The 26,553-nt window shown below is 52.3% G+C and overlaps 12 protein-coding genes across 12 annotated transcripts; 8 read left to right on the plus strand and 4 right to left on the minus strand.

Moving 5' to 3' along the window:
* Nucleotides 1-229: 229 nt before the first annotated feature.
* On the plus strand, nt 230-1,451 carry J4E85_002924 (uncharacterized protein; the record flags this gene model as incomplete). The annotated part of the gene is made up of 4 exons (XM_051467197.1): nt 230-298; nt 348-371; nt 419-935; nt 982-1,451. The coding sequence occupies 4 exons, from the start codon at nt 230-232 to the stop codon at nt 1,449-1,451; spliced, it is 1,080 nt and encodes a 359-aa protein (XP_051328356.1).
* Nucleotides 1,452-1,657: 206 nt separating this feature from the next.
* Nucleotides 1,658-4,427, plus strand: J4E85_002925 (uncharacterized protein; the record flags this gene model as incomplete). The annotated part of the gene is made up of 3 exons (XM_051467198.1): nt 1,658-2,558; nt 2,608-2,918; nt 2,967-4,427. 3 exons carry the CDS (start codon nt 1,658-1,660, stop codon nt 4,425-4,427), a joined length of 2,673 nt encoding a protein of 890 aa, XP_051328357.1.
* A 222-nt stretch (nt 4,428-4,649) lies between these two features.
* On the minus strand, nt 4,650-5,896 carry J4E85_002926 (uncharacterized protein; the record flags this gene model as incomplete). Its single annotated transcript, XM_051467199.1, has 2 exons — nt 4,650-5,507; nt 5,558-5,896. 2 exons carry the CDS (start codon nt 5,894-5,896, stop codon nt 4,650-4,652), a joined length of 1,197 nt encoding a protein of 398 aa, XP_051328358.1.
* Nucleotides 5,897-6,894: 998 nt separating this feature from the next.
* J4E85_002927 (uncharacterized protein) lies at nt 6,895-8,520 on the plus strand (the record flags this gene model as incomplete). The annotated part of the gene is made up of 1 exon (XM_051467200.1): nt 6,895-8,520. One exon carries the CDS (start codon nt 6,895-6,897, stop codon nt 8,518-8,520), a length of 1,626 nt encoding a protein of 541 aa, XP_051328359.1.
* A 3,943-nt stretch (nt 8,521-12,463) lies between these two features.
* Nucleotides 12,464-13,267, plus strand: J4E85_002928 (uncharacterized protein; the record flags this gene model as incomplete). The annotated part of the gene is made up of 1 exon (XM_051467201.1): nt 12,464-13,267. The coding sequence occupies one exon, from the start codon at nt 12,464-12,466 to the stop codon at nt 13,265-13,267; it is 804 nt and encodes a 267-aa protein (XP_051328360.1).
* An 811-nt stretch (nt 13,268-14,078) lies between these two features.
* On the plus strand, nt 14,079-15,449 carry J4E85_002929 (uncharacterized protein; the record flags this gene model as incomplete). Its single annotated transcript, XM_051467202.1, has 1 exon — nt 14,079-15,449. The coding sequence occupies one exon, from the start codon at nt 14,079-14,081 to the stop codon at nt 15,447-15,449; it is 1,371 nt and encodes a 456-aa protein (XP_051328361.1).
* Nucleotides 15,450-16,208: 759 nt separating this feature from the next.
* J4E85_002930 (uncharacterized protein) lies at nt 16,209-17,168 on the minus strand (the record flags this gene model as incomplete). Its single annotated transcript, XM_051467203.1, has 3 exons — nt 16,209-16,314; nt 16,384-16,465; nt 16,514-17,168. 3 exons carry the CDS (start codon nt 17,166-17,168, stop codon nt 16,209-16,211), a joined length of 843 nt encoding a protein of 280 aa, XP_051328362.1.
* Nucleotides 17,169-17,599: 431 nt separating this feature from the next.
* J4E85_002931 (uncharacterized protein) lies at nt 17,600-18,300 on the minus strand (the record flags this gene model as incomplete). The annotated part of the gene is made up of 3 exons (XM_051467204.1): nt 17,600-17,698; nt 17,745-17,917; nt 17,994-18,300. 3 exons carry the CDS (start codon nt 18,298-18,300, stop codon nt 17,600-17,602), a joined length of 579 nt encoding a protein of 192 aa, XP_051328363.1.
* Nucleotides 18,301-20,175: 1,875 nt separating this feature from the next.
* J4E85_002932 (uncharacterized protein) lies at nt 20,176-20,998 on the plus strand (the record flags this gene model as incomplete). Its single annotated transcript, XM_051467205.1, has 3 exons — nt 20,176-20,326; nt 20,375-20,595; nt 20,657-20,998. 3 exons carry the CDS (start codon nt 20,176-20,178, stop codon nt 20,996-20,998), a joined length of 714 nt encoding a protein of 237 aa, XP_051328364.1.
* A 286-nt stretch (nt 20,999-21,284) lies between these two features.
* Nucleotides 21,285-22,272, plus strand: J4E85_002933 (uncharacterized protein; the record flags this gene model as incomplete). The annotated part of the gene is made up of 2 exons (XM_051467206.1): nt 21,285-21,452; nt 21,544-22,272. 2 exons carry the CDS (start codon nt 21,285-21,287, stop codon nt 22,270-22,272), a joined length of 897 nt encoding a protein of 298 aa, XP_051328365.1.
* A 1,390-nt stretch (nt 22,273-23,662) lies between these two features.
* Nucleotides 23,663-24,192, plus strand: J4E85_002934 (uncharacterized protein; the record flags this gene model as incomplete). Its single annotated transcript, XM_051467207.1, has 3 exons — nt 23,663-23,666; nt 23,713-23,735; nt 23,815-24,192. The coding sequence occupies 3 exons, from the start codon at nt 23,663-23,665 to the stop codon at nt 24,190-24,192; spliced, it is 405 nt and encodes a 134-aa protein (XP_051328366.1).
* A 1,008-nt stretch (nt 24,193-25,200) lies between these two features.
* On the minus strand, nt 25,201-26,391 carry J4E85_002935 (uncharacterized protein; the record flags this gene model as incomplete). The annotated part of the gene is made up of 1 exon (XM_051467208.1): nt 25,201-26,391. One exon carries the CDS (start codon nt 26,389-26,391, stop codon nt 25,201-25,203), a length of 1,191 nt encoding a protein of 396 aa, XP_051328367.1.
* Between the last annotated feature and the right edge of the window lie 162 nt (nt 26,392-26,553).

Here is a 26,553-nt window from a genome sequence, read left to right on the forward strand (position 1 = left end):
GCGAGGTGGTGGGTGAAGGAGCGAGGGCGCCGTTGGGGCTCGGAGCATCCGGGGAGCCAGGCACGTCAGGGTCCATTGTTACCTTCGCAGTCGCAGAGCATCGCTCCTGCTACTCAGTCACAAAGAACCCTGTCACACGCTCAGCGCGAGTGAGACCCAGATTCCTTCACCTCCCCGTATCGCCTTGTTCCTCCTCTTCTCTTCTCAACATGCAAGCGTTTGGTGAGCAATGGCCGTGCGCCGCACCGTCGCATTCGCGACTCAGACACTCACAATCACAGTACCCAAGAACCGACGAGTAAGACTGGGCCAGTACACCATAGTTACACGGGCTGACACTTGCGCAGCCAAAATTTGATCTACACCTACGAGTGAGCTATCCATACACATGCATACGGCCACACTCTGACGACAACAGATAATCGACCTCAACAACGTACCACTCGTTTCTGGCACCTCATTCATAAAATGGCACCTCTCCCACTCGACGGCCGCCGAGCACCGCGGTCGCACAGATAGCTGCCAAGTCAAAGACCACAAAGTCGCCTACAACTACGACATCACCCTCCCCGTCCGTCTCACCGTCGACAAGAATGGCATGCTGCAGGAGTGTTATGTCGAGCTGGAGGTTGTGCAAGAGTACGGCCGAGGCTCAGGAAGAGGCGAGCGCATCACGTTAGGAACTGTCAAGCTCAACCTGGCCGAGTACGTGGAGCAGAGCGAGATGGCCACTATCGCGGGCGAAGAACCAGGCGTCACGAGGAGGTACCTCATGCAAGACAGCAAGATCAACAGCACGCTTAAGGTCGGAATATACATGAAGCAGACGGAAGGCGACAAGAACTTCATCGCGCCGGCCTTGAAGACAGCGCAGGTCTTCAGTGGCATCGCTGGTATCATGGCGGGAGAGCAGGCCGAGCTTGAGGACCACGGAGGTAGGACACTCTGAACTACACATGAAGCTCGTGCTAACGCCCACAGCCGCGCCCTCCCTGACGAGCAAATCCCGCGAAGCCGGCGAGCTCCAAGACATGTACAGACGCACCCTCGCCGCATACTGGTCAGCACAACCCGGCGAGCTCAAGGCAGACGAATGCATCGAAGACATATTCGCTGGCGGAGACGGATGGGGCGACCGCGAGAAACCATACTCCCAGCAGCCACGAGCTCAGCCCTTGCGATTCGCAGCAGGCGATAGCAGCAGCTCTGTGAGTGAGAGCGAACACGGTCATATGCGCGGCGGCAGCAGCGCTCATCGTAAGTCGCATGAGACGCTGCGCCCTGGAGATATGAAATCGAATCACTCGCCTAACGTGCGGGGCCGGGGAAGTTTGGAGCAGCAGGCATCGCAGATGAAGGCAGAGGCGGCGCGCAAGCGACATCGTCCACACCATGAGGTAGACGAGTTTGACCTGCGCGAAGATCTTTGCAGCTGGCGTCGTCCAACTTGAAGTTCAAAAGGTGCCACTTAATGCAAATTCCTACATTTAATATTGAACTCTGAAGTAATGCTCGCGGGCGTCGCACTATGACGCGCCTCACACGTGAAAGCGCGATGGCAGAATTAGGGCGGTCACGAAAGTTGGAGCACGCATCGCACTTTCCGAGCCCGTCGCTGCCATCCTCATTGCACTTTTTCCCCGCTTCGTCCTCCTTCATGCTTGCGCCCCGGACCTCGAGTGCATTTGTATGCCTCCGATGTGAAGCGCAAATTGCCCGACGGCGACTGCCCGCTTTTCCTCGCCCACCATCCCGAGCCAGGTTTTCTGCGTCTGCACGCCGCCGCGGTGATGCTGAAGAAGAGCAACAACCGCCTCTGAAGATCACAAAACAAGTGACGCCGATCAATCGCTTGAGGAAGAGGAAGGGAGAAAAGATCCTACGAGAAACTTCGCAAGATCTGGGCGTCAAGCGATTGGGCGACGATGCCGATATCTTGGTCCTGAGGGAAGTCGGGGAACCAGCACAAAGAGAAGCCACCACAACCACCGAAGCCTCCGAAGATGCTGAAGTAATCGAAATCTCCGAACCTCTCGAGGTCCCAGACATTCTTGCCTCCATCGAAGAAGAAGGGAAAGCGCTCGCGCCCGAAGAAATATACAAGCAAATCGAGACCTTGCGACCGAACAACGATGGCGACCCCAATGAGCCGCATCACGTCAAGCAGACTACATTTCTCAAGCTGAGAAAGACCCTCATGAAGGGCTTCACGCAACAGCAATTGATAATCTTCTACTCGGTCGCAAAGAATATACGGCAAGAGAAGGTTAATCAGGGAGTAATTGACAGCATCAAACGGAAGGATCAACCAGGAAACCAGAAGCAACCGGTGGAGCGATCAGAATGGCAGCCAGGTACTACGCCTATAACCCAACGCCTGCCTGGCGTTGATCGTATTGTCAAGATCATGGGCTACCGCAAGAACGTCAGCAAGCAGCTGCTTGTGGATCGCATAATGAGGGATGTCTGGAACCTCGTACTCTTGGAAGAGATCGAGTCGCCCGGAGAGTTAGAGCTTTCTCTGCAACCGTGGCAGGCGATGTTGCTTAAGGCTGGTGGTACGTACTATAGCATCCTTAATCGTGGATCTCGCTAACATGCCTGCAGACAAAGACACCCTTTTTGACAAGATTCGACGGACCCGACGAGTGAGGCTCGACATGTACAAACCGGATAACGCCCTCCGCATCACATCCGATAAGACGACAGCAGAGTACGCTGCCAATGATATCGAGGAAGCCTTCCAACACACTGAATTGAAGCGGATGAACCTGAACAACTATTTACGCCAGCTAGCAAATGGTCCTGTTGCGTTGGATTCAAAGTCCAATCTGGTAACTTTGTTTTATACACAGAAAGACTTTGATGTCGTCTCGGCTCTGACTCGCACGAGTATTGAGGCAGTCGGCAAGTCTATGGTATGCACGATCTCTGTAAATCGTTCAAAACCGAGCTAATTCTTTTAGTTGGTAATCAGAGGCTTCGACGTGAGCTCCATAGAAGAGGCAAAAAGGACACTGGTCAGGTTTTTGCCTTTCAAGGATGCAGCTGAGCGTACCTTCGACACTCAGAAACTAGGAAGTGCCGAGAGTGCAGCGTTCTTGTCGCCGGTTCTTACCGAACACGATTCTTTCGAATACAAGTATCGCAAACGAGAGCTGGGACGTCTGTCAATGCCTATCATGCGGCTCACTGAGCCTGACACTGTCGAAGCTCAGGCTGCGAAACCCGCAAAAGCCCCCAAAACAACACTCCACGGTCTCGTGAACCGGACTCTAGGGACCATTCTGCGACCCGCTTCTGCTGTACCATTGCCTAAACACGAGATGAGCAATTGGATACCGAACCCAACATACGAGGTCTCCGCCGAATTTGGCCAGGCTCTATTCCCTCTCGAAGATGTGGACCCCAGCCGAGTAGTGGAAGCTGCTCTTTCTGATCCATCCAAGGCAGCTTTTCTGTCAACATTCCCAGGACTAAATAGTGTCTTCACATCGCCCAACTATTCTGTCGTTTCGCGCTTGCAAACACCATCTTTGCACTACAAATTCAGACCTGACCTGGAGAATGAGCCAGGACAAACACTTCCCAAACTCAGGATCCAAATGCGTACTGGTCGCAGTGGTGCCAGAGCCACTTTCCGCAAACTCGCACTGAGCTTCGATCATCGTATCCACGATGTTCTGCTCCCAGACAAGGCCGTAGATGTACGATTTCAACGCCGAGCAAACCTCAGCTTCAACAACAGGGACTACAACGACGAGAATGTACAGGCGTGGGTTGATGCCGTAACAGAGAACATTGAGAGCGGTGGCCGCCTCACTGCGCCACCTCTCCGCATCCAGATCCCCAAGTGGACTATACCCGGATTCCCTAGTGAAGAAACAGGCATGCGTACCGTCACGTATCACTTCTCTGGTATCCAGTTCCGGCAACCGGTGATTGGAAACCTATTCGGTGTAGCTGTTTCGTACAACACTGTGCAGTCTGGCAAGCTCGGTGCCAAGGGCGGCGCGCTCACTGCGCATTACAGTGGCCATGGCGATACAGAGTTGCGCGACGAAAGTGCGATGAAAGCCTTCGTGGAGAGGTGTTTCAAGATGGCAGACTTGATCACTGATGCGAGTAAGCAGACACTTCCTCCGTCTCGCGTAGTCCGCCCACGCGATATGAACAGCGGACGGAAGGCGAAAAGAATGGGTTTATCGGGCGATCGAGCTCAGGCTGTGGATGAGCAGAGCATTGAGCCGCCGAACGATCTTGTCGAGCGCGTTGGGGAATATCCGGATGTGAAGGACGATGTTGAGGCGAAAGAGAACGCGGCAGCTGTTGAGGATGTGGTGGAAGAGCAGCCAGTTGATGGAAACATGGAGTCACGATCTGACGACTTGGTTACCGAAAGCGAAGACAACGTTCGCACTTTGTAGTCACCAAATTCAACTCTTCAAAGCAACTCTCACCAAAAATCTGGCCATGTTCCTAACTTGTTAGCACTCATCTCATGGAGCGTCACGTCAAGAACATCACAGTGAGATATTTTCTTCGAGCAAATCATCAGTTCGTAAGAATTGATTAGGCCATAGTATGGCGATCTTAAGAAAACACGGATGCAACGAGTAATAATGTGTCCATGTTTCTACATGGGGTATCTACCGTGTATCTTGCATGAGTTGTAGCAGGCCTTCTGCGGCGTCGCTCTTAACACCGCCGACACTGCTAGCTAGACTGTAGTGTTGTTGCTTCATTCTTTGAAGCCTGTAGTGCGGGTTCTCTTCCTGCACGTTAATGCGCTCTGCATCGTGCTCACCCATTCGTGTTCTTGGGTCAGAGTGCGGAGGGTAGTAATTCCTGGGTCGCACAGGCGACGAGAGTTGATCGGGGGCTACTGAGTGGGGCAGTTGAGGCCCGGGTGGTGAAGACGTGAATGCATAGCCGGGCACCATGCGCGATGATGCGGGCATGTTGCCTTGGGGTATGGCGAATTGAACGGGTGCGGGACCGAGTTTGGAGATTGGGTGGAAGGGATCTAGATTGGCCCTCACGAAGACTGGCCCTTGATCGCGTCGTGGAGAAGATACGGTGATGTTGGGTACGCGGGGATCGCCTAGAGATTCGCGTGAAGTTGTCATGGCTGTTGATCTTGACGCGTTGAGCGCGTCCGACGAGTAAGAGGCGCGAGCTTCATAGGGTCCAATGATATCCGCGTCGCGTTTCGTGACTTGGTTTGTCTTGAGCTTATACAGTCCAAACTTGAGACGCGTGCGCAACTGTTCGGCACGCGATTTCCTCTTTCCTTCGACGGGTGCTGGTGCGGGGGGAGCCGCTGGCATAGCTACACGTTCTCCATGTTCGCTCTTCTGGCTGGCACACAGCTCGTAGTTGAGAAGGTCGGAGAAGGACTGATTGCTCTTCTGGGAGGCTTGTAACGGCTCTGGTTCGGGCGAGGGTGTTGGTGTAGCGCGCTCGGTGGGAGATCCAGGATCTGCGAGGCCAATAGGGTTGTTCTCCTTCGATATGTCAGTGGTGTCAAGACGCGTCAGTATCGCGTGTGGCCTACCGTATGCTTCTGCACCGCATCAGTGGTTAGGCGCACGCCGGCGGTAGGAAGACTCTCGTTGCGGGCGTGGGCAAGCATCTTCACACTCTCAACGGCCTCAGCGCCGTCGACGTCTTCTATGCCCCTCTTCTTGCTGTTTGAGTTGGTCTGGGGAGTCATGAGGTTTTCCTTGCCGACAGGGTTGGTCGGGGTGTGCGTAGTAACCTGCTTCAGCGGGCTTTGGGCTCGAGCGACTTCAGACGGTCCATGAGGGGTGGAGGGCGTATTTATGGCCTTTGGGGTGAGATCCCCAAGCACGCGTCGCGAGGGTGTCTTGGAGGGGGTATACTGAGTGGCCATGTTCGGCCGCTGCGGTGTTGTGGCGCTCATGTTGTCTTTGCGACTTGAGGGATATTGCGACGCGTTGAGACGGGACGAATGACGCGCGTGGATGCGCTGTTGTGATGTGGGACGGAAGTGTAGCCACAAAATAGTAATGAGTCTTTCTGTGTCGTGTTCAACGTTGGGAAAGACAAATCAAAACAGAATTGGAATGAGGGTGATGGTGTGGGAGCAGTCGCGTCGCGGTTGGGGAAGTCGCAGCAGAGGCGCTAGGCGACGCGATTGGGTGGCATGTCAGGGTCCAGCTTGGCGAGAAGGCGGGATGGCGCCTGAACTAGCACAGCACAAAGTTGGCATGACTGGGAGGTGTTCCAATTCTGTTCCTCGATCCTCTATCTACTATCGTTACACATTTGCATTGAATTACGCGTCGAACGACACCTGTTGGGGCCCTCGAAGAACGCGTGGCGCGGAGGACATTCTCTCTGCACTTTCCCCGTTGCTGTTGCTGCCAGCAGAGTCACCTTCACGAGTAAGCTACGACTAGGACACGTGGATAATAATTGATCCACATCTTCTTAGCAATGGTCCCGTCGCTTTGCAGCGAGTAGACCACCACGACTCTAGTACGGCGCGTCTCAAGCTAGAGAACCCACGCGTTCGTCAAAGTTCCGAGGCACTTGCACAGATAAGATAGCACGATAAGATGCAGCCACAGTTTCTGTGCACGAACCTACGTGCATGCCGGCCGCACTTGCCTACGGGTCTCCATTCCTTGTCTTACGTCATCAAAATAGAAGCAAATGCACGGCTACGCGGCTCCATTGCTACTCACCAGCACAGCCAACCCTATATACACTCGACTTTCAATCCTCAAAATCCCTACAACAGAACTTATTTAAGTCCAGAGACTCACCTGCACCTTGAAACTCGATCTGAGCATCTATCAACAATCTGTTCGTTGCCCAACTGAGGCATCCGCTCACTAGTGTACTAACCCGATCAGCATATCCACGATGAAGGGCTTCCTTCAAAAAGCCAAAGCCGAACTCAAAGGCTTCACTCAACGCGACGAGCCTTGCAACTCAAAATTTGACGGAGCCGCTGAGGCACAACATCAACACCACTTTCCTCCAGCTCATCAGCAAGGGCAGCAACATGGAATCAGCGATCCGACAACTCTAGATATACTTCGCTACCGCTATCATCATGGCACTAACCTCGGCTCGGTCTACGTCATTGAACGATGGCTTCAAGGCTCTCGATTTCCTGACGGTTCTGAGGGATCAAGCGAGCTTGCAGCAGTACAGGCCTGGGTCGACAAGATTGGCATGGCTGAAACGAAACAAAAGTTCGAAGAGCATTGGGCCAACATCGTAACCGATAACGCCATCGGATGGCTTGCTAATGTAGCCAAATGCACTACCGTCCGCCTGCCCATCGGTTACTACGACCTCCCCGGAGCTGTTTTCACCCAGGGCACACCTTTCGAACCATACGCAGAAATATACACTGGAGCATGGAATAGTATCCGCACCCTGATCCAACGCCTGCGTGCACGCTCTATTGGTGTTCTCATCGATCTACATGCATTGCCAGGAGGTGGAAACGCGCAGGAACACTCCGGTACCAACAGTGGGCGTGCTGAACTCTGGACCAGCCATACCAACCGCGCGCTGGGCGTTCACTGCTGCCAATTCATTGCTGAGGACACAAAAGCTGGAGCTGAAATTGCCGGTCTCCAGCTCGTCAATGAGGCTGAGTGGGAATCAGAACGCATGTATGAGTGGTACGATGAATGCATAGCTGCTGTCTCTGCTATCGATCCCGGTATTCCTATCATCATCTCCGACGGTTGGCACCTAGAGAAAGCAGTCGATTGGACTTTGCAGAAGAACTCCATCTACTCGCACCCGCAGTGCCCAGTAGTGATCGATACGCACTATTACTGGGCTTTCACAGACGAAGATAAAGCAAAGACACCACAGCAAATCACCGAAGAGGCCGGCACCAAGCTTGGACAGCTTGACGGTAAAGAAGGCTCCGTCCATGATCGTGGTGCAGTACAAGTCATTGTTGGCGAGTACTCCTGCGTCATGACCGAAGACTCTTGGGCCAAGGGCGGCGGGGTCCCCAAGGAAGAGCTCGTGCAACAGTTTGGTCAAGCGCAGAGTAGGCGGTACCAGCAGCGAGCCGGCGGCAGTTTCTTCTGGACCTGGAAAATGGATTGGATGCCTGGTGGTGAGTGGGGTTTCAAAGCTAAAACGGAAGACGGGAGCATTGTGCCACCTCAGTATACAACAATGTCCGCTGATGATAGGCGGGGGGTGGTCGAGAAAGCTAGACACGAAAAAGACGGGCGGATGCATGAGGCTGTCCAACAGCACGTGTCTTACTGGAGCGGAGTGGATCCCAACGGTCACTATGAGCACGAAAAGTACGAACATGGTTGGCAAGTCGGATACCAAGACGCTCTCGCCTTCTTTGGGTGCGGAGAAACAAAAGGCGACAAGATTGGCATGTTCGAATTGTGGGTCCTCAAGCGAATTAGAGAGAGTGGATACAGAGGTGGCTTCACTTGGCTTTTCGAGCAAGGCCTGAGGAAAGGTGCGCACGACTGTTACTCTGCGCTCGGAATTTAAGGGTTTGTGCACGGACGATATGACTCTCGGTCACGACCGTTTGCTGTTGCTGCCTCAGTCACGAGGTACGTGCTCGGGGTGATGACGTTACGGTCAACAGTCGGACTCGCGACCTTCGTCGGTGGAACGTCTAGAAAACCGACAGAGACAAACATTCAAGCAGTGTATGTTGGGCGTACAGTATCACTTTCTCAATGAATTTACCACCTCCCCTCTTCCATCCCCCTAACTTGATCTCGCGCAATCCCTCAATCTCTAGAACACATCAAACCCATGGATCACACCCAATTTATACCCCTTGGAACACCTGAAGAAAGGCGTGGCGAGGCGTCGCTTTCACTACATGACATACTCGCCAGGCGGCCTTATCAAGCTTACTGCGTCACAGAAGCCTCTTCACGACCGTCCAGCCCGGACGACCTTATTCCAAAACCTCTTCGAACATCAAAGACACCTGTATTGCAGGTGTTCATTGACGCAGAGTCTGATGAGACTGAAGACTGCGATCAAAACAACAATCTTACCCAGACTGCGGCAGGCAGTCCTGCGCAGTATGTCGAATCAGCAACATTACGCAGAACGGGACAGTATAGCAAAAGACAAACATTCCTTCCCAATCGAAAGCCGTTGCCAGAGCGTACAAGATCGGGAAATACACCAAATCACATTACACGGGCTGTCACTCCACGCGGAAGCCACTCGTTAGCTCCATCTGAGGTGACAGTGTGCGACCTGCCATCATCACATCCACGGATGCAACAATCGACATCTTCCAACAATGAATCTGATCGGACCGGCTCGCACAAGCCAATTAAGCAATGCGGTGACCCTTTGGGTACGTATCAGCGTCCGCTGCCACCACTACCGCTCGGGACGGCTTCAGTGATAAGCGAACAAGAAGAAATCGGCGCGCGGAGAGCAGACATTTACCGAAGTCCGGACGAGCCGGCTCATCCAGAATACCTCGAAGGAGCAGACGAGCTCAATACCCTCGATACTCAGGCGGGACCGCTGTCCAAGAGGAACTGCTACCTCGTTCCACGTCGGCCGTTGCCAGATTTACCGATAGACATCAGCCCAGATCATTCGAGTCAAAGAACTGCAGCGCAGAGCGCGTTCTCATCACACGTAGCAGATGAAACCTCATATGACGCCCTCTTTGAGTCGAGCATTAGTGCGCGAGAGCATCGTGTCTCGGGCAGCAATACACAAGAGCCCACTGCTACTGACCCATACGAACCTCGCGGCCACTGGGATGACATTGACGATGACATGCGAGCACTGCGGCGAACTCAACCCAAAGATGCAAATCTAAAATACCAGTTTGGACAGCTACCATCTTTCGGTTCAGCTTCACCGCCGTTGATTTCGCCGTTCCGCGGGACTTTCTCTCCTCTAGTCGGTAACCCCACAAACGCCGCGCCTTCCTTCCATTCGTGGACCGACATCCAAAACGGTCCTAGACCGCCTCCTTGGGGCTCATACGAAGATCTTGAGATACAACGTCGACAGCGCGGTGACGCTAGAGAGCGCGCAAAACTTAGAGGTAGCCGTTTGACGGCAGACAGCTCTTCAGTGTACCAGAAGTCAATATCGACGGACAGCCTGGGTAAAGATCCTTCAAGGGAGGTAGAAGAGTACAGGGAGCAAATACTCGGTGTGTACCCGGATATGGAGTTCAATGGGGAAGCCGGGAGGAGTGATCGGGGATGGTGCTGCTGCGTTATGATGTGACCGGCTTGCCATTGATGCTTAGTCCAGTCACGATGGGTATATCGCACTCGTATTCGCAAAGTCTCGATGGTTAGAGACGTGCACTTCACGCTTCAACGACACTTCTATCTCCTGACATTAAACACAGCGTACCAGGCCACTTTGTACTTTACAACAACAAAGCTCAACTTCCGCACCCATCCCTTCGCAAATCTCCACCGCCAAATGAGTAAACTACATCTTACATCGAGACTATCCAACTCATTGACAGCCTCCATCATGTCTAACGTAAAGGTCGACGAGAAAGCAAAGCCAGGACGCTGGAACACCGGCAGCAAAGCGCAACAGACTGCATCTGGATCAGCCGTCAAACTAGCACCCAATAGCAACAACAGGTCACAAGTCACCGTGACAGTCAGAGAGCTACCGAGCGCCTTCACAAAGACTTCAACAAAGCCGCATGATATATCCACCAGCGTAGCAATGGATTCAAGAAGACCCCGGTAAAATCTCACATTGTTCGAGCTTTAGCAGAAGCAGAGGAGAAACGACAGCGGGAAAGGGATATCGAGGAACACAACCGTAGGAAGAGGTTGGGACTCCCGCCATGGAAGAGATAGACGGTAGTCTGATACTGTCAGAGTCCTGGTTTGACATGTGGTTTCAGCAGCTCAGTGGGTTATTGCTATTTCGTTTATTCAGATAGCGAAGGGGTGCTTTTATTCTTTTCATTTCTAAGGGACGTAAATATACTTTGGATATCCTTGCGCAGGCTTGCGTAGGAGCAGCTTTAAACATTATGCTTTTCGAAACAACGACACATATACTCATTGTTTTTGAATGTGTCACGAAAGTCTACCAGTAGACCTTATGTGGGTTGCAGATGCTGCTTACTGCTATTGAGTGAGCTGAGGAGAGGTATGTGATGTTTCGAGTTCGATGGGACGACACTCTAGACTTAAGGCCACTACTCTGACTAGCCAGGTGGTCACCTTCCACACACTTCTTCCGCATGTGATTCAGCATGTCTGATCAAATCGCAGTCATTGTTGACGTCTTTTGCTATATCTTTGGGAAGATTACACAAACAGCCCATGCATGAGTCCTAATGAGTCAACGCTTTCGTAGTCACAAGCTTGGAGTCACCTAGGTTAATAAACCCGCGGTAGCTTTTTGAACTGTGACTGATGCTCGGACTCTACAGCATCAATGACAGGAATGATGAATAATGCTGTCATCGAAGAAGTGACTGTTCGCAGATATAAAAACCCCCCAGAGCCTACCTGGCTTTCCTTCACATACACATACTCATACACCTTCGTATACGCGCCTATCTTCACAAGAGTTTCACAAGAGTTTCACAACATAATTTGTTACTTCCTTGATCGATCGGACGAGCGGTGTCGAACAGCAGCAATAAGTCGAGCTTAGCCCAAGCATTCTGCATTCTTCATTCTTCTTCCACGGTCTACAATGACGGATCCCACGAAATCTAGGGACGTCACGCTCAAAGTAAACGTCCACTCCCCGCCTGAGCAAACAGAGCCACCGAAGCAGCCAGAGCAAGGTCGATGTGATGGAAAGAATTCTGGAAGAGTTCCAGAGACGCAGAAGGTGAGAGATGGCGGCTGCAGACGTGGAACAAAGCACGACTAACTGCTGAGATAGGAGCCGGAAATGATCAGTCAAAAAGACAGAGCACAGACTTATGCCTATGGTGATTCTCTTGATGCCTCTAAAACAAAGTGGAAGGGCTTTGGGTTTGATAAGGCACGCAGATAGGACAAGGCTGTAGGAACACGATGGAGGTCTGCTTACCCAGCAAACCTATGAGCGGTTGTCATTAATTGAATCGATTGTATCAGATACCGTCAGCTTATCGGAAGCCATTTTGTACAGACTGTGACCTCATGGGGCCACTGTGAACGTGTCGTTGGCGCCAATAAACATGAACTACAATCAGGTACATTGGAATGAAATCGAGTGTATCACAGCATCACAGTCTGCTGACCTCAATCTCGATACCGCGGACTGAAACAAACACAAGAAAAATGCATCACACACAGCACCATATAAAGCTGGCTACACCCCTACCGAATCTATATAATTCAGCACTCAAGCACTGCATCACTAAACATCACTATCAAGACTCCTTAACACCCAGACCTGGAGCTCGTAATCCAAAGTTAGCTTTCTCTATTCATAGTAACGATACTCTACCTCTACCAACATGCATCTCCCATCACAGAAACTCCAGCTCCGCCCTAAACTTACCGCCGTTCTACAACACTCAAGCAAGAATTCCACCTCCAAGACCCCTGAAGCTTCGACACCAACGAAGCCAGCTAGCAGTGTCAACATCAAAGACAAGCGAAACATCAAGATTGGCATCGTCGCCCTCCGCACTGTCAGTAAATGGACCGACAAAGCTGCGCTGACGCTCGAGAAGCTCGAGGGCCAAGAAGCGTCGAAGCACTGCCAGGATCGCCAGGCGCGCTTGCTCGCAGAGGATGGCAGTAAGGGCTACGGAAAGCAAGTCCAAGGTACTGGGGTATGGAGAGATACCGTAGTATATCCGGTACCTACCCAGGTTGGTAGTGCTAGGGGGATCGAAGCACACGAACAGCCAAGGGTGTACGGAGCACCAGCACCCTCCACTACGGGAGAAAGCCACATTACGGCTAGCGTTGTGGAGGCACCGCTCGTTCAGACTCATCATGCGCATGTCTTGGCTTCCGTCGAGGAGTACTATGACGAAAGTAGTGATGACGAGGAGTGTGGCAGTACCTCTAGGCAGATCGGTCTCAACAGCCCCACAAACGTTGACACAGATGAAGATACCGATGAGGAAGATACTTCCGATGATTCTAGCGACGATGAGAAGGAGGATGACAGCGAAAACGAGAAGGAAAGCAACGAAGACAGCGATGACGACTCGGATAGCGAAGAGCACGATAGTTCAGATGATGCTGAGGATTCTGAGGAGGAAGAAACGGAGGCAAAGCATCCGATGGTCGTGAATGCCAAGTATTGAGGAGACGAAGAACGGAGGTAGAGGTGATTTAGGTTTCTCGTATGTGAAGAGGACGCGTTATTGAACGATGCAGCCTTGAGGGCCATAAGGGGCGGGCTTTGACGTAGACTAAAGATTCGAACGGGGAATGACAGCAGTGGCATAAATATACCTATACATAAAGTGTTAACGCATGGCTGTACTTATTCTGGGAAAATTGCGACTTTCTAGTACTCCAGGGCCTCACTAACCTCCAGCACTGACGTAGGAGACGCCAAACGGAGGGATATATACTAGCTTAGATGTTTGGAATAGAGTCGAATAATTATGTTCGGCTATGTGGTCGAAATAATCCGAAGGGCCGAAGTGAACTGCACGTCAGGCAGCATTGGTTCGGCACATATGCCGTAAGGTTTACACAATGACGTACCTGTGTAACTGCAACAAAAAGCCATCGCGAAAACCTCCAAACAGCTTTTGTTTGTGGGATCTTTGCTTATTCCTTACTGTACCAACCGATAAGTATCAGCGAAGTGGCAGTAAAGGCAACCAGTACAGTAGTCCGATGAAAGGAAGTGAAGGTGTCTAGGTAGGCTACCTAGAGGCTACCAACGGCACTTCGCAAACACCCCATAGCGCGTCACTCATCCCCTCCCACCTCACTTGCACGCCTTGGGCGAGTTTTACGTTTGTGTTTTCATCCCACGTGCGCTCTAGCCCGAAAGTCGTTGATCGGCTTTGCCCTGCATTGTTCGCTCAGTTCGGTCCCACCCACATCCTCCTAGCAACGCCCGCATCCTCGCAGTCAACACCACGACTGTCAATTGCGAAAATGTCAACACACTTTCGCCCGCGCGCGACTACGCCTGGCCCGCCGAGCCCTACACGTCCATCGACGGCGCGCTCCACGATTCGCGCCATCTCGCCGTCGCCGCCACCGAGTTTTGATGAGGCTTCGCGACAAGATTCTGCGACTACTGGGTCACCGAATGTTGAGCTCCACAGTGCATCAGAGAATGCGAAGGTACGACCAAAGAGCGATGGATATCCGCGAGCATACGTGCATGGTTCTGGTCGTGAAGAGTCAGACTTCGCCGACTACACCACAACAACAGGGAACGGTAACTTCGGAAGCTCTCCCGCAAACATCACTGCCAATGTCACCATCAAGAGAGGCGGCGGAATGATGACAAGGCGGTCGCCGGTAAAGCGCGGTTCCAGATCAACAAGTCCGAAGAAACGTCCGTACAGTACGCCAACAGAGTTGTCTTCGCACCGCGAGTCGACATCGCGTGACCAGGACGACATGCCAGCTACCAACCCGCGAGACGCAGAGATCCAAGCAGGTGACTACATCGACAGCGACGCATACACCGACTGCCCAGACACACCCACCCCGATGACAAACTCCCAAAAACGCTCCGCCTATCTCCCGCTCGGAACTCCGACGCCCTTCCCAAAGTCCACGCGTTCTTCCAAGCCCAAATCCAGATCAAGCCTTCCTCGTGCCACCCCTACTACTACCCCCACAGCACCGACACCAAAGCTCGAATTCTTTGAGTCCTTCGACGAGCAACCATCCTATGGCTCTGGGCTTTTCAACACGGACCATCCTCAGATGTATGTTGGGCCAGAAGACAAGCTCATGGCGTTCTACACCCAGACTGAACGTCGGAAGATGCGCGAACGGGCACTCGCAAGGGCTGCGCAACCGGAGAAGACGGTGCTTGGTACCCAGACGGGCTACGCGACAACGTCAGATCACCCAGCAAACGACGCCTTGGTTATGCAGCAGCCACTGCGAGAGGAGGATATTCGTGCGCGCATGCATCTCGCCCCTCCACAACAGACCACGGAATCACCGCCTCGGGAGCCTATGTCAGATGCGGCTGGCAACGTAGCGCGACACGTCTCGCCATCCGAGGGCTCATATGTCTCCGGCGGAACAGTCACTAGCAAACGCTCTGTCTTTAGCACGCCTGGCAGAGACGAGCTTGAGAGGAAGAAGGCGATTGTGGAGACTGACGATGGACCATTTGCTAAAGCAGTGAGCATGGCAGATCTGAATGAGAGACGTAGGGTGGTCAGTGAGGAGGGAGTACAAGGTGTTCGAAGAAGCGAGGATTTGGAAGCAGAGGGCATGCAGAAGAAAAAGAAGGAGGGTAGGACTTGTGGAATGGGGATTGGATGCAATGTGATGTAGAGATTGTCAAAAAGCTCGGAGGTGTTTGTTTAGACTTTGCATCGATGCGATGGAGGATGGTTCTGAACCGTAATATGAACGACAGCAATGAGTAACGATGAGGCTACTAGTTTGATGCTTAGCATAATATTGTAAAGTAACAATGAAACTGAAACTTCTCTGACGCGTGTGACAGAAGTATATCGCGAACAGACAGTGAATGCGACCACTAGCGAGCGCAACCGCAATACACTTTCGTTTGCCTCTTCGACGTCCAACTCTTCACTCGTACAACCCACTCTAAAGATCGCGACACATTAGCCGCAAAACATCACGCAATGGATGCCGCGCTCGATCGAGTACAAGCGCCGTACATGCTCGACAGCCTGACCGCCGACGCGCAGCGAATATCAGCGAGCCTGCCACCGGACGGCTGGAATTCAAGCTCCGCCCTCGTTGGCCTAAAGCGTGACGTCAGTGGGGTATCGGTCGTGGTGAGTAGCACAACCCCTAGACGGGTAACTTTGTCTGTATCAGCTGCTAACCAAAGGCTCCGTGAAGCCGTCAATAGCTGCGGCGGGCGATGCCAACGATGCTGAACATGCGCGCGGTGGGCTTTTCGCATGGCTCCGGCGATTAATCCGCACCGCTTGTCGTCGCTTCCGTAAACGCCACAAGAATGCGAAAGGCTCCTAACCAAAGGGCCGGTGGATGTTGAATACTCCTAGCGATCAAAGAATAAGACATTGGTATGTGTAGAATGCGTTTTCGAAAGTCGAGCTAATAGCGCTTCTTAGATGAAGAATCGGCCGCGATGTCGAGTGCCTGTAGGATATCGGTACCGAAGACGACAGTCATGTATGCGGGGAAGATGACCCAGAGACCACTGCGAAATCAGTTAGCTTTTATGTACATTCTACCACGAGGCGCAAACGTATGCAGGAGTCCGACTTACTTCATGACAAGGTAGAAGACCAAAAGCGTTGCCCAGTCGTTATGGCGAACGTTTGCGAAGCCAGAGAAATACTCATTAAAGTCTACCATCGTTAGCCTGTGTATTGCCCGCATGTCGGATGTATACGTACAGTAGAGGACCGTCTTGCTGACTGTCATGACTGCTGCGGCGAAGCCGATGAGGAGCGCGCGGTTGCCAGTCTTGCCGCGTACCTTCCTGCCGCCAGAGAGGAACTTGCCCACGCCCTCGCTGAGCTGCAGGCCAGTACCTCCAGATGTAGGGACACTGTGGTTGTATATGATCATAGCGTAGAGGCCGTATAGCACAAGCTCCACAGCGTTCAGCATGGCTTGCGCGCCGCCAAACCCATCATGGTTTTCCCATCCGGGCCATCCGTATACGTGATCGATCGAAGCGTAAATCTCATACGGCTTCCAGATGGGCCACTGAAGCGCGCCACCAGCCATGGTATGTGGGCGCAGAAGAACATATAGCGTGTCCCATAGCACAAGCGGGATCGAAATGGCAAGCCAAACTATCGTAAGATTGGATGCCGTGTGGCACCACGTCGGCTCGTCGATTTCGGATGGAGAGGGAGGGCTGATTTCGGCTTTGGCATTGGAGATTGCGCGCCTCGCAAGCGACTTTGGTGGCGGTGAGGTATTGAGGTCTGGGGAGGTGGGCGCCGGGGACGCGGTCGAAGTTCGTGATCTTGGCGTCTTTTTGACGGGTGATGGTTCCGTGGCAGGGAAGTCGCCTTGCGGATGCGAGCGCGTAGACACCATGGCGATGAAGAGAGATCAAGACGGCGTGAAGAATCTGGGGTTCAGCAGCAACTGCGAGGAGCGCAACGGAGGGGAGAATGTAACGTGTCGCAATGATGCAAAGGATGCTAGGGAACTAGTGGAGAACGGCTTCTGCTTTAGCCGGGCGGGGCTGTACCTGAGACGGGAAGGCTCGACAAACAGAGTATAGTGCATCTCGCCCTGGCATGCACAGGCTGTAGCACGATGACAACACACTCATAGACAAACTAGAAATTTTTATAGCGCTCTGCTTTAATAGGTAGGGACCGACTACATACTCCAAGCTAAAACAACACATCCTCTAATCACTACTTACCTAGGCATTCCCCTTCGACGAAGCTAGGCTTGTGGAATCACCCCAATCAGCCAGAAAGCAACGCTTTATCCTTCACTACCTAGGTAGAGGCTGCTCAAGAATGCTTGATAGTCCACCTAACGGTTGACTGTCCGATGCCAATGTTGTCGCACTCCGTCTGCCCCTGAGAGGCAACGACGCCACCAGACTTTGTCTGTCAGCAGAGAACCTGGCGCTCGATCAGGAGAGCTAGAACGTACCTGCCACCTGTTGAGAGCAAGCTCGGTGATGTCCGCGATGTTAGAAGACCCAATCCAGGTTTCATAGATGTTCCGGGTACCCGCTTCGAAGACACAGGTACCGTAGTACAAGACGCCATGCGTGTCGGGAGTGTTGTTCCAAACGCCCCACCAGGTGTTCTGAGAGCGGGTGTCTGGATAATGGTCAGTTCATTGCTCAATCGGACACAACTACTCTAGAGTGATGAGTTCCGAGTCTTGATGGCTTACAGTCACGGATCACTGCACAGTCTGCGGTGTTGGCGAAAGGAGCAGGATGGGGGTCGAGAGTGGTGCCATCGCAGGTATCAGAGTCAGGGGAGTCACTGAGCAGAGCTCGCGTCGCCACCTCACCGGGGTTGACAGACATAGCTACTGCTGCACTGTTGAGATAGAGGGTCTTGCCATTGAAGTCGATCGGTACCCATTGAATCGCGGCATTAGCGGCAGAAAGGGGCTCCGGAGCTGGAGCTGGAGCCGCAAAGGCCAGAGGAAGTAAGGCCAAGGTGGAAAGACTGAAGAGTTTGGAGGAGATCATGTTGAATAGTGAGGATTGGTAACTGTCGAGTTTCAAGTGCTTGATGATGCTGTTGATGTTGGTGCGAGATTTCTCTAGAGCTGGCAACGTCTTATATAGAACAACATGAGCAAGGGACTCTGTCTTTGAAGACGCAATACAGGCCCGAATCTTCGTTGCAGGTAGGCTTTCCGATCTCACGCTGCACTCTGCCAATGGTCTAGATGCTAGACAGTTGGTGGTCGACCTCCAGGAGTGCCCCGTGTCTGCGCGGAAGTTGAAGTAAGCTTCATATCTGTGCAGGAATTTATCGTTTCTACGCAGGTCAGCACATCAGTGCTTACAAGGTCGTCTTCTTCTAGGCGGTAGGGTGGCTTTTAGGCAGTGACTCTGACTGAACTACGTTTGAGAGTATTCGGGATCGGTGTTGCAATATCAATGACATGATGTCAGAGCCTATCATGATGTCTGCTTTCATAGCTTCGCGTTACACTGTTCTCATCGTGATAAGTCTAATCGGTGACGGAACCATTTCAGGGGGCTTGAAACGGTGAATGGTGACGGACTTCAAATCCGATTTTAACCTCAGAAGAAGGCAGCGATGACAGCGCCCCTGCCCTCGTATCTAGCATGCGCGTAATACTGGCGCAGAGAGGGGATCATATAATCACTTTGGGCATGTCGCGCATGCCGCGGTCCGGCGTGAAGGGGAAGTGGGCGACCCGGAGCTCATCCGAGTTGTACCAGAACAGGGGAGCTTCCCGAGGCCATCCTCCCCTCTCGCCTCTCGTTCTTTGTTAGACGCTTCGGATCTCGAGATTTCTCTCCATATAGTCTTGTGATAGCCAGGTATCGAGAGATGTGATGTGTCGAGTATCTGAAATCATGTTTGAAGTCTGACATCATGCCAGACCCTGTTACGACTTCAGCTCTGACATGCTGCTGCAACTTTCAGCTGCCTATCCCAAAGCATGCCTGACCACCAACTTTAGGCGACGCAATGAGTTCACAATGACGGGGAGCCTATGGGGCGCGGTACGGGACCACCCTTAGTCCAGCTTGCCATTCGAACAGCCCAGTGTTCATGCACTCAGATCTACACACCACTATTACTCGTTGAGAAGATGAAATCTCTGTCGTGCTTCCAGGTACATAGGATGGAATCTGACTCACATGCATATTCTCGGGCCAGGACTGTATATCGGCTTGGCACAGACGGGCCTAGGCTCCGGCATGTCCAAAAAGCCTCGCCGCTAACCGCTTGAACCAGGCCTTCGGTATACGAGAGTGCGAGTCTGTGAGAATAGTTGCGCGCGTAGCGCGGTCGACGCAAGTCTATAATTCCTGGTAATCATGGTGCTGGTGTAGGAGCTCTCAAGGCTTTACGCCGACACGCCGACCAACCTCCTGAGGCCTTACCTACTTGGGTATGTAGCGCCTTGGCGAGGCTGCGCCGCATCCATGGATCCAACTCCAGGGCTTTCTCGGATCCATTCACACGCTGCCTCGACTGGCGTTTACACTCATGCTCATCGCGTCAAGTCATTGTGTGCAATTTATATCGCCTTCTGGTGCGTCGTTGCAGCTCAACAGCGCGACGACGGAACCACGGCTTTGATGTCGTTTCTCCTCCGCGCGGGCGAGGTTCTCAAGGGCCGCATAGGCAGTTACACGATCACCAAGCAAGTCTCACCGACACTTTGGTTTGCGAAGTGAGGCCCGAATATCGCCTTCTATGCCTTGGCCACTGACAACTATGCAAGGGACCAAGGACAAAGAAGAGTGGTGATCAAAGGCGGACCTCCAACGGTGCGAGTAGAATGTGATGCACTCAAAATGTTCCAGCATTGCCCTCATATCAGGCCAATGGTAGACGAGGTGTATGGGCCACCTGCCATGCCTCCGCTTATTGCCTTGCGGTATCTCGACAGTGATGTCCTAACTGCATCGATCGAAAGGAAGTTGAGCCGAGAGGAGCTGAAATATGTAACTCGGAGGTTGTTGCTAGCTCTGAATACTCTGCACGAGAAAGGCTATGTGCACTCAGGTACGTATGCGCAGTCCATTGGTTGAAGTAAGTGGACCGGCCTGACAGGACGACAAGACATCAAAACCAACAACATCTTCTTCAATTCTCAGGAGGGACCCAACCGCTTCGCTGATGTTCAGCTCGGTGATCTGGGCGACTGTTGTACGGTGGACTCAGAGCGGGCTCGATCTGGAAAGCTTGTGGGTGCGCCTGTGTGGTCTAGTCCAGAGGTTATCCTAGAGATGCCTTGGAACACCGCAACAGATATATGGTCGTTTGGTACCGTGGTATGTGTTAAGATTCGGCTAGAAGTTGTCATAAAGCATAAGCTGACTGTCCACTCATCAGGTCATCAGTCTAATCTACGGTGGAGATAGGAATTTGTTCCAGCCGCAAGATGTAAAGCGCGGTGAACAAGGGTACCTGTTAGGTGTCCTCGAGCGACAGTTCCGCTATTTTGGACCCTTTCTTCCACCGTTTATAGAAATGGGTGACGGAGGGATCGCCCAAATCATACAGTATTTGATGGAAACGATCCCGTATGGCGAACTAACACCGTTCGCGTCTGTCACGGAAGGACAAGTGGCGAAGAAGGACAGGAATTTCATCTCGAAGATTATGCAGCTTGATTGGAGAGATCGACCTACGGCCAAAGAACTTTTGGAGGATGAGTGGTGGCAAGACGACTGAGATAGCTTTGGTTTGTAAGGCGTACTGGCATCACCACCTGTACGATGTGGATTATGTGTTGTACTATACACTGTACTGATGGTAGAAGTACTAGATATCTCCACTCAACGCTTGCGACCCCACTCGGGGTTCGCCCTCAAGGCTCCGATATCGTGAAAGAGGGCTACAGAAAAGCACCACCTCGCTTGCTAGCGCTCTGTTTAGCTCCATCGATACATCAAGACTATTGCATCGGCTACAGGTAAAGTTGGCGTCACATTCACGTCCGTACCTATCACCATCAACCATGGACATCACTGGGCTCGATCGCGCTACCGGCAGACTGGTCATCCAGATCAGACTAGACGAGATTACAGAAGCGCTCGAAGGCGTCCAACTGGACGACAATGGTACTGCGAGCTATCGCGCTATTCGTCACACGCTTCAAGATCAACTATCGATCATTTATGGCCAGGTATGCTATTCTCCGACAACTGACCGGACACTCCATGAACCTGCGATAATCCCATTACGTTGAATGTATTAAGATACTGACATATCAACAGGATACTGATGACGAAAGCGACAACGGCGACGAAGCAAGACGAACGCCATCGAGATCAAGCAGCGACACCTCCGCGAATAACTCCGACGACGAAGGCGTCGTAGCAGAGGAAGCAAGTCCCACACCAGGACTCATCGAGGTGCCGGTGTCAGAACCGGAGTCAGAGTCAGAACCCGAGCCGGTACCAGAGGCTACTGCCGATTGCGGTGCCTGCGGTGATACAAAGCCCGAGAAGGACACCATCAAGCTTGAATGCTCCCATCTCTACTGCAAGGACTGCATTATAGATCTGTTCCACTTCGCTGTCCACAAAGACACCTCACTCTTCCCGCCTCGATGCTGCAAAGCCACCATCCCACTCGACACAAACGAAAACGGGGTAAAGGGCTGCAGTGTTCTACTACCTGAAGTACTATTGACCGAGGTCAATGATAAGAAGGCGGAGCAGGAGAAGGCTCAAGAAACCCCATGCTCTGGTGCGGATTGCGACCACGTTATTCCGAAAGGAAACATCAGTGGTGGCGTTGCGACATGCGATCTTTGCGAAACCAAGACGTGTACGGTATGCGAGGACGAAGCGCATAAAGGATTGTGTGCTGAGGATGATGACACCAAGATATTGATGGCCACAGCTGGAAAGGTCATGTGGCAACAGTGCACCAAGTGCAAGAATCTGGTCGAGCTAGACACTGGCTGTTTCCATATCATGCAAGTGCAGCGCGCGAAATAATCACAGTTTGACTTGCTAACTTATCTAGTTGCCGCTGCAGTCATCAGTTCTGCTACATGTGCGGCGCCACATGGAAGACATGCATGTGTCCGCAGTTCGACGAGGGTCATCTTCTGAGGCCGACTCCTACCGATGCTCTAGACATGGCACCGACTGTCTGCCAGCACGTGTGGAAACAACATGAAGGTACCGCATGTGCGCGATGTGAACGTACCGATCTCTTGTCCGTCATGCAATGCACTCGCTGCCACCTTGAGCAGTGTAGTCGTTGCGTGAACAACAGATAACAGTCTGGATCTCGTTTCAGAATGGAGGAAACCGTTCTTACAGCGGATGAGGAGTTGATATGATTAAAGAGATCTTGGTACATTCCTGGCTCGATAGCATGGCGAAAATGCAAGGGCTCTGGGCTGATCAATCTATACATGCTTAGGTGGCGGTCTGCGTCATTGATGCTAAATCTCTGGGGCATTTTCTATTTCCCGACCCTCTTCACCGAGATCGGAAACTTAAAATACGCGAGTAAATATACACACGAATGATATTGATGTTGCTTTCGTTACGGTTGTTCCTGCAAGTCACCCAACTTGTCGTTAGTGCCTTGGCGATCGACATGACGGCGGGAGTCCAAGGACTGCGCCGCACAAAACCTTATGTGCCATGTCTTCTTCATCCGCCGAAATATCACCCAAAATGAGACGATAAAGCTGTACGTATATACAGTCTAATACCGCTAACCTGGGCTTCTCGGGTCGATTTCATCATGTCGTCTCTTTTCCGGGTCGGCCAAGTTCTCAAGGGTAGCATCGGGACGTATACACTCACTCAAGAGCTCAAAGAAGCTGTGTGGCTTGCTAAGTCTGTGTTATGGTGACATCAGAAATACATAAACCTCTAACGGCCGCCAGAAACCAAGCGCAAAAGCTGGCGGTGATCAAGGCCCAGCAGGGCCACCATGGGGTTACGAACGAGCGAAACGTTCTCAAGAAACTTCAACATCGCAGCCCCTACATTAGACCAATGATCGAAGAGATCCAGGGCCCAGATCTCCCCGTCACAATCGCTTTGGAGTATCTTGACACCACCATTTCGGAGGCGTCCGCGGAAAAGGCATTGAATCGAAAAGAATTGAAGCACGTTTCGCGCAGCGTCCTAGAGGCCCTAAAAAGCCTTCATGATGACGGATATGTACATGCGGGTATTCATTATCTGCCGCTAGTAACCAAATATTGGGGCTGATTATACTCGAAGATCTCAAACCTGACAACGTCTACGTCAACCTGCAGAAAGGCGACAATCGATTTAGCGAGGTCAAACTTGGCGACATGGGGAATTGCTCTCATGTCACCAGTGCAGGTCCTACTTCTGGGACTCCGTGTGGCGCACCAACATGGGTAAGCCCAGAAATTATTCTGCAACTACCGTGGAATACAGCTGCAGATATCTGGGCGTTTGGACTACTGGTAAGACACTCCATATGATACGTTTCGGTCTCATCTCGAATAAATCCGACGTTGCTAGGCTGACGACTCCCGTGATTAGTTCGTGCACATGCACTACGGCTCTCACTTCAACCTATGCGTACCCCAGGGCCAAAAAGCTGAGGAGGATAGGGAAAACCTGCCCTTGCATGTTCTTCTGCGACAATTATACTGGTTCGGGCCGTTTCCAAACAAGACCGTCGAGATAGCTGATGAAGAGATTACTAAGACGCTAGCGTCTCTGAAGAGGAACAATCTACCAGCGCAGCAGGGAATGTTCAAGGTCATCTCAGAGTTGGAGCTGTCAAGGAAGGATAACGAATTTGTCCGTAGAATAATGAAGATGGACTGGAGGGACAGACCGAGTGCGAGAGACTTGTTGGAAGATGAATGGTGGGAAGACGAATGGTGGGAAGACGAATGGTGGGAAGACGAATGAGGCTGGGCTGATGACATATTGTAGACGACAGTGGCATTCGCACTTTGGATGTGATACGTCAACGGGGTCATGAGGGATGTATAACACTTTCACTGTACCATAACTTACTTCACTCACCACAAAGCGCCCTCCGGGCTTGCTCCCCTCCTCCACACAATCACAATTGTCTTCACCAGGCAATCAACAACGTCATAAATACTTCCCTTCCTAAGATCTTGTCTTTGCTTATCATAACGCAACCAGCCAGCTTCTTCAAGAAATACAAGCTCTTCGAAGGTCAACAACGCGATGTCTTACCCACCCAATAGCCCCGAGGTCGTTCGTCGCCACCCCCAACATGGCATCAGGACCGCGAGCGAGATCGGCGCTTTAGCACCTCAATCGCGCTCATCTTCTTCGATGGACGTTCACACAATCACCTGCGCGGAGAATGACTGCAACAACAAGCTTGATGTTGTACCACATGGACACCATACTGGGTCAGTCGGCAAGGACAGTGCGATATATATCAAGGCTAGGTGCAAGGAATGTGAGCCGCCCGTGACTGTAGCGAGCTGGTGGGAGGGATACGAGAAGAGCGAGGAAGGCAGTAATGATTGGAATGAGGAACTAGGCGATTGGGCCGATGAGTTCTGAGAGGATGCGAGAGAATGACGGGTGGGGATGGTAGACACAGCCGCACGATATCCGATCAAAGGCATTCGATGTATCAGTAAAAGCATAGGGGTTTAGAGATTGGATTGGATTAATACACATCTGTATCTACCATGCATTCCAATGTCACTTTATTTTGACTTCTACATGCCCGGTAATTGATACCCTGAGGAGGAGCAGGAAGAAGGATCGTGCTAAAACACCTGAGTCCCTGTGCAGGCTTCTCTTCACCGCTTAGATGTCTTGGTCGCCTAATAAGATGCTGTTAGTCTCTTTTACGCGCCAGGTTACAGCCAGTGAAAAGATACTGTCTGTAAATCCGAGGTGAAGGCAAAGGCTACATTCGGCGGTCTTCTAGCGGGTGCGAGTGCGCCCTCGAAGCAGCTCCGCCTCCTCCGCAGTGACGGTCATCAGGCCTGAGCCCTTCTCATCCATCTTCTTCCTCAGCGACTCAGCAGCAAGTCGCTCTCTAGCAATGCGCTCGTGCTTCTCAGCCTGGTTGCGCTCCCAACGCTGGCGGCGCTCTTTCTCACGCTCTTTCTCCCGGTCATCGACCTGCTTCTTCGCCATACCGCGGAAGAAGTTATCAGCGGACTCCATAGCATTCCTCAGGCGAGTGTGCTTCTCCAAGAACGCCGCAAAGTCTTCAGGGTCGGGTAAAAGGCGTTTGTGGCGATCGTGACAAAGGTGGTTGACCATCGCGGTCCAGAGTGGGTCTTTGTCAGACGTGGCGTTCTGTTCGACGGCAATGATCTCTTCGTAGCTCGGAAGCTGGGTTTTGAGGTACTCGACGTAGCCGGCGTGGATATGGCTGCAGTAGCGCTCCATACCTAACAGGCGAGCAGCGCGTAGGAGAGCAACGTCTTCACCGAATGTCTTCTGAGCCGGGACAGCGTAGGCCTCGAACTCGTTGCAAGTCTCCTGCATCCAGCCGATGAGTAGAAGGCGGACTGCGCCGGGGTGTATCTGACCACGTGAGAATACATACTCATGTGAGTGGGGGTTAGCGGTGAAATGTTTGTGGAGAACAGTAGAAGCAGCCATTGCTGCGCGCTTGGAGATACCCTCAACGGATGTATCTCCAATGCGAATGGTGACGCGAGGGCCTTGGAGAAGAGCTTGACGCTGCGCTCGTATCATCTCGAGCAGGTTGTCGATAGGCTGATCTATGACGGTGGAAGACGGCGATAGGGCTGACTGCTTTACTGCAGTCTTTGGCTGGGGCGGGACATCGGCAGCCTCGGAGACAGGAGAGAACGACGGCGGGGTCGGCTTGGGGTCGGATCCGAGATTAGTAGCGGGCTGAATGTTGATCTTGGCAGGAAGTGGCTCTTTGGGCAAAGAGGCAGTCGCAGAGGCGTCAGTGTCGGCGATGCTGACGGCCTTAACGGTCAAGTCTTCGCCCTGATCCGGTATGACGTTCTTGGTAGTATCAGCAGGCTCGGCGGAACCAGCCTGCTCAGTAGAGGAAGCGGTGTTTACGTCCTTGAGGAGTGCCGCCTTCTTAGCAGCCCTGTTGCGACGAGCACGCGCAGATTTAGACATGGATTGGCCTTGAACAGCTGGAGATGGCTCACTACATGTGGAGTCAGTATATGAAGTTATTTCAATGGTGATTGAAACGTACGATAGTTCTCCAGCTAAGTGACTGCTTGCAATGTCCGTGGTTGCCATCGCAAATACGATGATGATGCGGCGCAGACCGAG

The sequence above is a fragment of the Alternaria conjuncta genome (assembly GCF_024043145.1).
Source record: "Alternaria conjuncta strain BMP 0040 chromosome Unknown scaffold_4, whole genome shotgun sequence".
NCBI lineage: Eukaryota > Fungi > Ascomycota > Dothideomycetes > Pleosporales > Pleosporaceae > Alternaria > Alternaria conjuncta.